Source organism: Mercenaria mercenaria, chromosome 13, assembly GCF_021730395.1.
Source record: "Mercenaria mercenaria strain notata chromosome 13, MADL_Memer_1, whole genome shotgun sequence".
Lineage (NCBI taxonomy): Eukaryota > Metazoa > Mollusca > Bivalvia > Venerida > Veneridae > Mercenaria > Mercenaria mercenaria.
Genome location: NC_069373.1, coordinates 68,590,614 through 68,602,276, shown reverse-complemented (window position 1 = coordinate 68,602,276; position 11,663 = coordinate 68,590,614). Strand labels below are relative to the sequence as shown.

General features: G+C 36.0%; 2 protein-coding genes across 2 annotated transcripts; both read right to left on the bottom strand.

Moving 5' to 3' along the window:
- Positions 1–642: 642 nt before the first annotated feature.
- LOC128547781 (uncharacterized) lies at positions 643–3,103 on the bottom strand. The gene is made up of 2 exons (XM_053520962.1): positions 2,740–3,103; positions 643–1,784 (listed from the first exon to the last, which is right to left on the bottom strand). The coding sequence occupies exons 1-2, from the start codon at positions 3,101–3,103 to the stop codon at positions 643–645; spliced, it is 1,506 nt and encodes a 501-aa protein (XP_053376937.1).
- A 6,220-nt stretch (positions 3,104–9,323) lies between these two features.
- Positions 9,324–10,010, bottom strand: LOC123529260 (uncharacterized). Its single transcript, XM_045309513.2, has one exon. The coding sequence runs from the start codon at positions 10,008–10,010 to the stop codon at positions 9,324–9,326; it is 687 nt and encodes a 228-aa protein (XP_045165448.2).
- Between the last annotated feature and the right edge of the window lie 1,653 nt (positions 10,011–11,663).

Genomic DNA, 11,663 nt, shown 5'->3' with positions numbered 1-11,663 from the left:
TTCGGGTACTCTTTGGATTTTATCGCTACGTTTGAAATACGTAAACTGTCTCCGCCAATGAAAACGTTCTTTACAACCACCGTTTTGTCAACGGTAATCATGGCAGGCGAAGGTAATTTTCGAAAGCGAAAAAGTTAAATTGCAAATTTTTAAGTAATTATGAAGAGTTAAACCTGATGTTCGGTCTCGTTAGTTTGCATTTGGCCAATTCTGTCCGGTTGTAACGTTATTTTTAACTGGGACGGAGTACTTGATGTGTTTTAGTGGGGAGACTTCGGTGCGAAAAATGTGTGGGATTTTTTCGGGTGGAGAAATCACTATCGTTTTGTACGCCGTTGCTCGCTCGTGATGCGTAAACGGTTTGGAACTGGGTTTTGAAGTAAGGTTTTTCTGCAAGATTAATCTCTTGCCGAAAAGGCGACCAATCATTGATAAGGAAATATTGTTTTGAAAAAAAAAAATACGGACCTGGTAGCAATGCACGTGTGAAACTGTTCATATCTACCTTGTAGATGGCTCATTGTCACAGGAGCAAATTTTTTTTCAAAATGGCTTTTTGTCATTTTTTTCCTAAGAAAACATTATAATTGTAATAAATGTAAGTGCATATGGCCCATGGACCCATACTGTATCCTAGGTACGTTACTGCCACCTGTGGTTTACTGAGGATACAGATGTTGAACTTGAAGAAGCAACTTGAAGCTGGCTACACTGGTCCAGTGACTGGAGTTGATCCTTAGGCTCTGATGTTTCAATTTCTACTACTGGTTCTGGTACGACCACTGAACTTACTGGATTATATGGCTTGACCTCAGAAGAATTCCTGCTTTTGTAGGTGAGTGCATTACTAAGGTTATGTTTTCCATCATCATGTGGTTTTATGTAAGATGTCAGACTTTGTACATTCCTGTGTCCAGTAACAGCCATGATTGCTTCATTTGAAAACCCTTTATGACTCAAATGGGTAGACACAAATGCCCGAACACAATGATTAGTGTACCTTTGTGACAATTTTGCTGCTTCGGATAGCCTTGCCATAAAGCCATTTATTTTGTTAACTCCCAAGGGAGAGTTTTCAAACCAGGTTTCAGACTCGGGACCTGCAAATACTCGCTGTGGCCGTTGAAATAATCTTTCACATTGTGGATGGAGCTTTGAAAGGTACTTCTCAAAGCTTTTAAGTGGGCTTTTAAGTGGGCAGAAGTCATCCCCCGTTTCATACATCCTTGGCTCCTTACTTTTTTCTCGACTGTCAAGTCCGTGATGCGTTTTATCTGCCTCATTATAGGCCATCGTTAGGTAACGCCTATCTTTTACATCTTTTTTTATAACAAATAATTCTTTTTTCAGTGTTTGCAAACCTTCCCTGCCACGGCGTCCAAATTGAGCAATTATTTCATACATTACTTTGTTCTGCAATGTTTCAGGCTTATGTTCTGAAAACACGCCACTTTCATATAATTTTATGTGATCTTCCTCAGAAATGGGCTCTTTGTTTTTTGAAATATCTTTACCTTCTCTTTTCAGACCTTTGATCAATCCAGTGAGAACCTGATTAGATGCCATGAATTCACGATCCTTCATTAAATTCAGCAGTCTCGAGAATGGTGGCGCTGTGAGGTGACAGTTAATACCTGCTCGGATACCAACTAGTGCTGATTTGGAGTAGTTTCCACCTTTCCTGCTCTGCAGACAAGCATAGAATTGCTGAAGAAGCGTGTCCAGTGTTGTCGGATCCAGGTCTTCAAATGATTCATTCAGATACTCATTTTCAGACATCCAGGCTGAAAAATCAACAAAAAGAATCTTACTGGAGGGATTATTTATGAAGTCATTAGAAAAATAGAGAAAAGTGGAAACTTCGAAGGTGATATTTTAAAATTTAGTGATTTTTTTTATTCTGATGGAAAAGTGTTGGATTAAAAACATAAAGGAAAAATATTAAAGTAAGTGCTACAAACAAAACTGATAAACTGTTGGTATAGACTGGATCACTGATGCATTGGATTGCCTTATTAGCCTGTGTACGGTAACGCCACCTGTCACACAAAAGATAATTTCTGAACATTTACGGTACTTTGTGCACACACAGGTGAACTGTCAGTGTTTTGAAATACACTCAAATTGTGTAATAAATTGTTTTAGATCTAGTTTCTACATTTATCAAAATTTCACCCATATAAGCATTCCGAGAGCTTTCAGACTGAGAAATGGATACGCATATAAGGATTTTGAGCCCAAGTTATGTAAAAGCTCATTATCTCCAGGGTTGGTGCATTTTTAGGGATAGTTATGGTACTTTATGTTAAATTTCCTTTACTGATTTTTGAAATTATATTCTTAGTAATCAATATATTCTAAGTATTAAAGTAATCAATGAGCATTGTTATTTATACTAAATGTCATATGATAAGGCCTAAAAAAATTCTTTGTTTCCGGTAACATGCTAGGTATGTTGAAATTTTTTTTGATAATATTTTTTAATTAAGTGAGACTTTTCGAAAATTATTTTTGTGTCAAAAATGAATACAAATAAAGGTGTTATGCCTTTAGAGCATCCGTAAGTTGATTTCTAACATTTAAAGCGTAAAAAGTGCAGTTTTGCAACTTTTTATTAAAAAAGTGTTACAAATCTTCTTTTAAGCCATAAAACTTTTAGGGTCAGGCCAAAAATTTAGGCTAGGTCGGGATACTGGAAACATTTTTTTAACACCTTTGTCAAATGAAGTCAGTAGATACCTTTTAATAAGCCAACGGCCCATTTAGTGCTGCTGTCAGTGGTTCTCTCGGTGTTCTGAGCTTTTAATCTTGTTATGTCTGATTCTGAAGCACTCTTGAATTTTTTATTTGGCTGCTCTAAGTCTTGAGGTTCAGGCTCTGCAGTGGTTGGCTCTAAACTACTAATTGCAGAGTTAACAGTTTCCATTTCTATTTCATCAAGTTCATCATCAAGAAAGTCCAAATTTTCATCAAGACCAATCCCAGTGGCATTTTTAAAGAATTCATTTATTTCTTTGTATGTGGAAGTGTACTTTTCGAAAACTTCAAAGTTGAACAAACATCTAACTTCACCAGATTTCCTTGATTGGACAACATATTTCATTACCAGTCCATCATACTAGGAGCCAATTACTTGCCAGTCATCGTCAGAACCCCTGACACTACATATTGTGCCAGTTTTGTACTGGGCCATTGTAAACAGGATAGATATTTGATAAATATGTATGTTCTCGCTGGTGCAGACGTACAGGAAGTAGATGCAGGTCAAAATTACTACAATGTTTACGTTCATTCATAGTTAAAATCACGTGACATTGTTTTCATTCATTAACCGGAAGTTAGTACTATTTTACGGTAGCTCTCCTGCGAAACATTTTCCCACGGTGCGAAAAATGATTCTTGCGTGCAAATAAATACCAGAATATAATTATTTGTCTCAGAAATTCTTTTTATACTTTGTAATTAAAAAAGTTAGCGCTGAAAAAATGACTTTTTAGATTGCATATCGGAAAAAGAGGTGGAAATTCTTATGTCACATTCGGCGGGAGTGAAATGTAACAGCCAACCATATTTTATCGTAGATTCATGTATAGGCGATTTCGTATATATAGTGATTGCTGCGGATCGTGTTAGAATATTCTATATCTATTTCATCTATCCAACTGTGGACGTTCATTTGCAACACATGAACGTATAATATATTACCGTACTGGACGCACCTGCGTGCAAAAAATCCGCATTTCTTCGTATTAGAACGGTACTAAAGTCCCGTGTTAAACAGTCGACGAAGCCCGAAACGCGTGAAAATGTTCCGAATGTAAATCGGGTGAAGTAGCCGCTCTGTTTGTACAGAGCTTGATTATGCATCTTGAAATCAGGAAAGCAGGGCCTAGCGGCTCGTACAATATGGTTTTCTCAACTGGGTACTCGTCCAAATGTATCTCCGTATTGTAAAGAACAATGTTAAATAACCAAATATAATTTTATCTCAAATTGCAAAGCAGTTATAATCATTATTTATTTGTTTATTTGATATCCTAATATTTTTTCGTTGCCTATGTAAAACTCACACATTAAGGATATACTGGTTATCGAGCCCGCTTGCGGTGAGCTCGATATAGTCGTCACTTTCGGTGTATGTGTGTGCGTGTGTACGTGCGTCTGTGCGTCGGTCCGATTTTGTCCGGACCATAACTTTGACATGCATGGACCAATCTTGTTTATATTTAACATGTATGTTTACCTCAATAGGAAGGCGTGTCATGCGCAAACCCCATGTTCCAATCTCAAAGGTCAAGGTTACAGTTGGAGGTCAAAGGTGAAATTGAACTTTGTCCGGACCATAACTTTGACATGCATGGACCAAATGTTCTTATATTTAGCATGAATGTTTACCTTAATGAGAAGACGTGTAATGCACAAACCCCATGTTCCTATCTCAAAGGTCAAGGTCACAGTTGTAGGTCAATGGTCGAATTGAAGCTTGTCCGGAGCATTTTTTCTTCATGCATGGTGGGATGTTGATGTAACTTGAATGAGACGGACTGTCCTGCGCAAGAACCAGGTCCCTAGGTCAAAGGTCAAGGTCACACTTAGAGGCCAAAGGTTAGATACAAGAATGACATTGTCTGGAGCATGTCTTCTTCATGTATAATGGGGATTTTGATGTAACTTGGCACATATGTTCAACACCATGAGGCAATCTTGTTTTTAGAATTACTTCCCTTTGTTTTTACTATAGAGCTTGTATTGTAAATTTCTTATTACTGGCTGTGGGGAAAAAATTGAGACCACTTTTCTGTGGTACAACATGCATGTTACATCCAATGTTTTGGTGTATTTTGACCTATCTCTACCTGGTTAGGAGTTTTGTTTGGACTTCGTCAAAAATATATATATATGCAATTACAGGTGCTTGTGTACAGGTGCTTGTGTAAATCAGTTCTGACACCGCCAAATAGTATAATAAATGTTACATTTTAGACAGCTGGCGGGCTAGACATTCTGCACATGAGCATGTAGAATGTATTTCTAGTTTTTTAGCTCACCAGTCACAAAGTGACAAGGTGAGCTTTTGTGATCGCGCGGCGTCCGTCGTCAGTGCGTGCGTTCGTCCGTAAACTTTTGCTTGTGACCACTGTAGAGGTCACATTTTTCATGGAATCTTTATGAAAGTTGGAAAGAATGTTTATCTTGATGATTTCTAAGTCAGGTTGGAAACTGGGTCACGTGCAATCCAAAACTAAGTCAGTAGGTCTAAAAATAGAAAAACCTTGTGATCTCCCTAGAGGCCATATTTTTCAATGGATCTTCATGAAAATTAATCTGAATGTTAACCTTGATGATATCTAAGTCAGCTTTGAATCGGGGTTACGTGCGGTCTAAAACTAGGTCAGTAGGTCTAAAAATAGAAAATCCTTGTGACCTCCCTAGAGGCCATATTTTTCAATGGATCTTCATGAAAATTGGCCAGAATGTTTATATTGATAATGTCTAGGTCAAGTTTGAAACTGGGTCACGTGCATTAAAAATTAGGTCAGTAGGTCTAAAAATAGAGAAAACTTGTAAACTATCTAGAGGCCATATTTTTCAAGGGATCTGTATGGAAGTTGGTCTGAATGTTTATCTTGATGATATCTAGGTCAAGTTCAAAACTAGGTTATGTACCATCAAAAACTAGGTCATTAGGTCTAAAAATAGAGAAACATTTTGACCTTTCTAGAGGCCATATTTTTCAATGGATCTTCATGAAAATTGGTCAAAATGTTTATCTTGATGATATCAACGTCAAGTTTGAAACTGGGTTACGTGAGGTTAAAAACTAGGTCAGTAGGTCTAAAAATAGAAAAACCTTGTGACCTCTCTAGAGGCCATACTTTTCATGAGCTCTTCATGAAAATTGGTGAGAATGTTCACCTTGAAGATATCTAGGTCAAGTTCGAAACTGGGTCACGTTAAAAACTAAGTCATTAGGTCAAATAATAGAAAAACCTTGTGACCTCTCTAGAGGCCATATTTTTTTCCAATGGATCTTTATGAAAATTGGTCAGAATTTTTATCTTGATGATATCTAGATCAAGTTTAAAACTTGGTCACATGAGATCAAAAAAAAGGTCACTATGTGAAATAATAGGAAAAAAAAAACGACGTCATACTCAGTTCAAAACTGGGTCATGTGGAGACAGGTGAGCGATTCAGGACCATCATGGTCCTCTTCTTGTTGTTATCATTTTTGAAATCTTCCTCAATGTTATATTATTGCTTGACTTCTGCATCCGCATTTTGATAAATGCATGTACCCACACACCGCAAATATTTCAAGTTTTCTCAAGCGAAGTGTAACTTTTTTTCTATTTAACGTAAACAACATCTAATATTGACAAACGCAAGTTAAAACTGCGTAAATTGCTAAATGATATTTCAGTATCCAGAGTTGGATAAAGACTTACTTGAATTTTAACCGTTAAAATGTATTTAATATCACACCAAGAGTTAATATTTCTTACTCAAGACATCGGTAAATGGTAAAGGAGAAAATCATATTTTTCTAGTTTTCAGGGGAGATAACTCATGAAAAGCTTAAATTATCAGGGGAGGTAATCTAAAAGAAATTTTTGAGAACTTCTGTCACTATATAACTTGTCAATATGCACCTTATTTCTATCATTTGACATTTTTAAAGCTTACATAATCAAGTTGTATGTACGCTTTTGGTGAAATTGAGGCCTATTACACCATGTTATCCTTAAGTTTGTCACTTGGGCTTTTGGTTCTTGTGAGAAGTATCTATGCGAGATTTCTTCGACAGAAAACTTGAACCAAGGGATGCCAAATGTACGCATGTAATCAAGGTCATATGACATGGTTGTAAAAACCTTTAAAACCTCAATTAAATATATAAAAATAATTGAAATAATTGATATATTATCGACTACAGTTGTTATGTCCATAATTACTATTCGATGCCATGTTTTGGGAGATATATTAAGGCATGAAAATAGAAAATAGCTGGCCTTCTTTTTTTCTATATAAAATTGACAAATTTCAAATGGTTGCAGCAAACAGCAGGACCCATTTTAAATGTCTGTAAAATACATTTTCTTGAAGAATATTATCAGAACTGAAACAAAATCAAAAGAAAAATGGGGGTCGTGTTTTTCCTTGAAACACACAAACTGTAAAATCAGCTAATAAAGACTCCCAAAATTGCATAAGTGGTGTATGGCCTAAGTTTCCATGACAAATTCTGTCATGCTATCATTGCATTATGAAAATGCTTCCTAAATGTCCAGAATAGATCTGTTTGTGATTTCAGCAAAACAATGCAAAGAAAGTCTACAGAGCAAAAAGCAGTACCATTTTTTTCGAGCCTGTTTCCTACTTTGTGTCTGTTTACCTTAATTGTGACCCTTGCATTGCTTAGTCCTGTTGACTTTAGATGGAGCAGTAAAACACTCGAGTTCCATTATGGTGAACTGATTAAATACCAGTACAATAACACAGTCATGTATATGAAAAGTAAATTTGTCAAACAAATGTATTAGAAACTGGAAAACCTATTACAGTTCTTAGATATGTATCGAATCGGTGCAAAAGATTAAGGGAGTTAATTTTGATGTTCCCTGCAAGAACATACAGCAATGATCCTTTGAGAGGCTTCTCTTTCTATTATAACAATTATTATATGTATAAAAGTTAATATTTACTACAAATTAAACTTGTACAGAACAGGATTCCAAAATTGTGAAGCAGACTATTCATGTACATATAGGTACATTAAAGTGTGTCATGGACCTCAAAATGTGAATAGTTTTTACCTTCTTATATCTTTTACATGATATACATGAATTCAGTTCATTTATCTATAATCAGTTCAGTATTGTGATATTTCAACGATTAAAATAAATGAATTTGCCCTTTGAATGAGATTTATAACATACCTCATATTATTTTTTCTTATCTATATATTTTAAATGTCTATAAATGTAAATGAACAAATTTTGTGTCAATGATTATATTTGATAAAGGTCATGAATTAACCTTTTGGAAATAGTTGCAGATGTTTGAATGAAATATAAAAAAAACCATAGTATCCCTTTGGGACCGCTTTTTTTTGTTGATTCAAGCCAACAAATCATATATGTAGTCATTTCTTGGTTCAGTATATTTTATAATTGTCAGGTACAAACTTCCATTCTTTCTTCATAAGAAGCCTCTTTTCACACTCAGTTTTGAAATCCATCATACAGTAAATACAATGTATCTGATTGTCACTTTTCAGTAGGTATCTTGAGAAACCAAATGGTTGTCGGTCTATGTCAGTAATATGTTACCCATGTTAAGATGACATGAAATATTACTATATACAGTGAAACACCGCTCGCTCGAGCATCGATGACTCGAGTACCCGGGCTCGCTCGAGCAATTCATGTGGTCCCGGCCGATTTCCTTCCATTTTCTATGTGAAATTACCATGGCTGGGTCGAGCATCGATAACTCGATCGCTCGAGCATGACATCTGGTCCCTGTGTATTAATTTACTCTTTGTTGTTTCTGGCAAACTCGAGCAGAGGTGTCGAAATTTTTTAGTTTGGATTTACTGTCACAAGACTTTATGTACAGCAAGCTTATCTGAAGACTTAGCTTTGGATGGAATATAGCCTTTTCAAAAAATTGAGAAGATAATTTTGATATGCACTTGTTGATAAATAAAAATAAATAGTCCTTGTTGTTTTTCACAAGTCCCATTTACAAATTACGTATTGAAACGTCTATCTTAGATAACGTTTTAAATACGTTTTTTTTTTGAAAATGTCACAAGTATGTTATTATTACGCATCACCGTTTACTCTGCAAATGGTCGCGATGACAATTGGTATTGGTAAAACAAACTTCAATTTTCTTCTTATGTTGGTCAATATTCGGGTCGCTCGAAACCATGGATAATTCGAGCATTTTGCCCATCCCCTTGCGACGTCGAGCGAGCGGTGTTTTACTGTAGATAAATTTCAATTTAAAGGAAAAACTATTACTGTTCAAGGCATTTTACATCCTGTTTTTAAATTGTCTTAAAAGAAGGTTCCAGGGCAGATAGAGCGTGTCTCCTCCTCTTGTAGGAAAATAATTTCATGCAAAATTTGGTGCTTTCTTCACAGACGGGAACATCTTTGCCATTTTTGTTCCATATCTTATTGGCTAGTATGTTAACACGACAATTTTACATAATAACAGAACTTAAACATCAAGATCTGGCATGATAACATTAAATGTCCCGACATAAGACAGGTGTGGCTTTTCATCTTCTGTTCTTTCTGACTCACTAGCTATTGGGAGTACCACAGCTTATATGTTTTGAAGCGTTGTAGTTTTGCTGGATGACCTTTTATGAAATTATTATGAACGATTACAACATTGCTTCTTTGATTGTCTTTGAATTCTTTAAAATATAGACGTCCTGAAGGAAAAAGGTTAGTATCTAAAGTTTTTAAGCGTGCCTTTGAGTATTTTACCACCTTATTGAATGCAGACTGGTCAATTTGAAGATGTTTCTTCAATGAAGCTTCCCACTCCAGCATAAGCTTTATCGTGTCATTGCTACTTTTAATAGCCATTAGTCCTGTACACAAACTCTTAGGCCCGTCAGATTGCATCCACATGTCAAAGCTTCCGTTGAAGTAAGGAAAAGGATTCCGTAACCAGACAGCATCTATGTCTGCATACACAATGTTTACTCTATTCTGAAGATATTTAAGGATATAAGTCGGACGTGCAGATGCCAGCTCGCTAAACGCTTCACTTCCATACACTACAGCCTCTCTCGAAGAATTCCGCCGACTTTTTTCAAGTGTTATTAAGTTCCCATCAAGTTGTTGTAGTTTAAAGAAAACAATGTCGTCTTCCGCTATTACTATCAGTCTATAGTTCAAATGAAGCTTTCTGTAGAAATGAAGCCAGTTTTGAAAAAAGTCAAAATATCCATCGTTAACTGTTACCAGAATTGTCCATTTCATATTTGCCTTTTCGTTGAAAGGAACTACTTTTATCCCGTTGTACGACTTTATACTGATAACTATTAGTATTAAAAAAAAACAACCTGTAACAAGTATCAAGTATAAACGCTTCCTTTCGCAAGCCATTCCTGTTCAGCTATGCCTACACATTTAAATTGTAACTTTAAACCATTTTAGGCCAGGCAAAACTATTTGTGTGTAAAGGTACTTGAAAAAATAGGTTAGGCTGGTAGGCATTTCTTTTCTTTTCTATTTTTCTAAGTTTCTGCAATGTTATGGCGTTTATACAATTTTCTAACAATACGTTTTTTTAAGTAATTAAAAAACGTCCAATCCTACCCAATTTCTGCATGATTTCAGTGAACTGTAAGTAAAAAATGTAAACTGAACGAATTTTTTTTCTTATTTTGAAAAGACGCGACCTGAAGAAAGAAAAACACAGAACGACCAAATCTGACTGGAATTACAGAGATAAACCTACCAAAATCCGATACATTAAAGACCAATGAATTTGACCATTCATAGGAGATGAAACACTTGAATCTCAATAATTAACGATTCTAATTTAACAATTAAATCGCCTAAATTGCAATTGCGTGAGCATGCTTGAAATCAGATATTGCAATATACAAAACTAAAGGTTTTCCATATGAAAGGTGTTTCCATTTTATGTAACTGCTCGAATCTATACCAGTATAATGTATTTCACAGATCTTTCAGTCTAAATATTTTATTTCTAGCCTTATTTTGTTCCAAGAAGTATCAAATTTATTTTACTTTTTATTGCTCTTTGTTCTGTTTTTAGCAGAGCAACATATTCAATTTTCAATTTTTCCAATAGTACAACTGTGCAACTTACTGATATATTTAGACATTAAACACATTGTCTTGGCCTTATATATGTGCATGTTAGTTTATAAACTGATCATTTTATTTCTCCATTTTTCATACAAATCGTGTAAAATTACTAATAGGAAAGGAATGCAGTTGCATCTTTAAACGGGCACAAAATCAAAAATAAGATATAAAGCAAGAAGGAAAGAAGGATTTGCTTTTTGTAGTGCATACAGGCCTGACAATGATTTTAGACGGAGATATGAATTAAAACGTTAAATAAACCTTACAGATCAACACAGCAGTCCAACTATCATCGGCGGAGACCTGAATCTTGGCGATATAAACTGGAAATCAAAAACTGTAAACACAGGTACCCCCTCCCCACCTAGAAAAATGCAACAAACTTTTAAATTTTGTTGAATCCTATTGTTTTACTCAAATGATAACTGAACGTACTAGAGTTACTGATGCAACTAGTAGCCTACTTGATATTGTGCTCTTGTCAAATCTTACATGGGCGGAAACCACACTGGCCGTAGCTTTTGAAGGAACGGTGGTTCCAACGCTACTGCGGTGGAAGAAACGTCACAGAAGCGGTGGTTCTAATGCATAGGGGGGTGGAGGAAACGTCTCAGAAGCGGCGGTTTCAATGCTGCGGCGGGGGAGGAAACGTCGCAGAAGCGCTGGTTCCAACGCCGCTGCGGTGGAGGAAACGTCGCAAAAGCGGTGGTTCCAATGCCGCGGAGGAAACGTCTCAGAAGCGGTGGTTCTAATGTCGCGGGGATGGAGGTAACGTCACAGAAGCGGTGGTTTCAG

What these genes read in the sequence shown, in the direction of transcription:
- LOC128547781 (XM_053520962.1), bottom strand. Translation starts at nt 3,103, where the DNA reads ATGAAATATGTTGTCCAATCAAGGAAATCTGGTGAAGTTAGATGTTTG. An exon ending in GGCCGTTGGCTTATTAAAAG is followed by an intron (nt 1,785 to 2,739) that starts GTATCTACTGAC and finishes TTGATTTTTCAG; the next exon opens with CCTGGATGTCTGAAAATGAG.
- LOC123529260 (XM_045309513.2), bottom strand. Translation starts at nt 10,010, where the DNA reads ATGAAATGGACAATTCTGGTAACAGTTAACGATGGATATTTTGACTTT.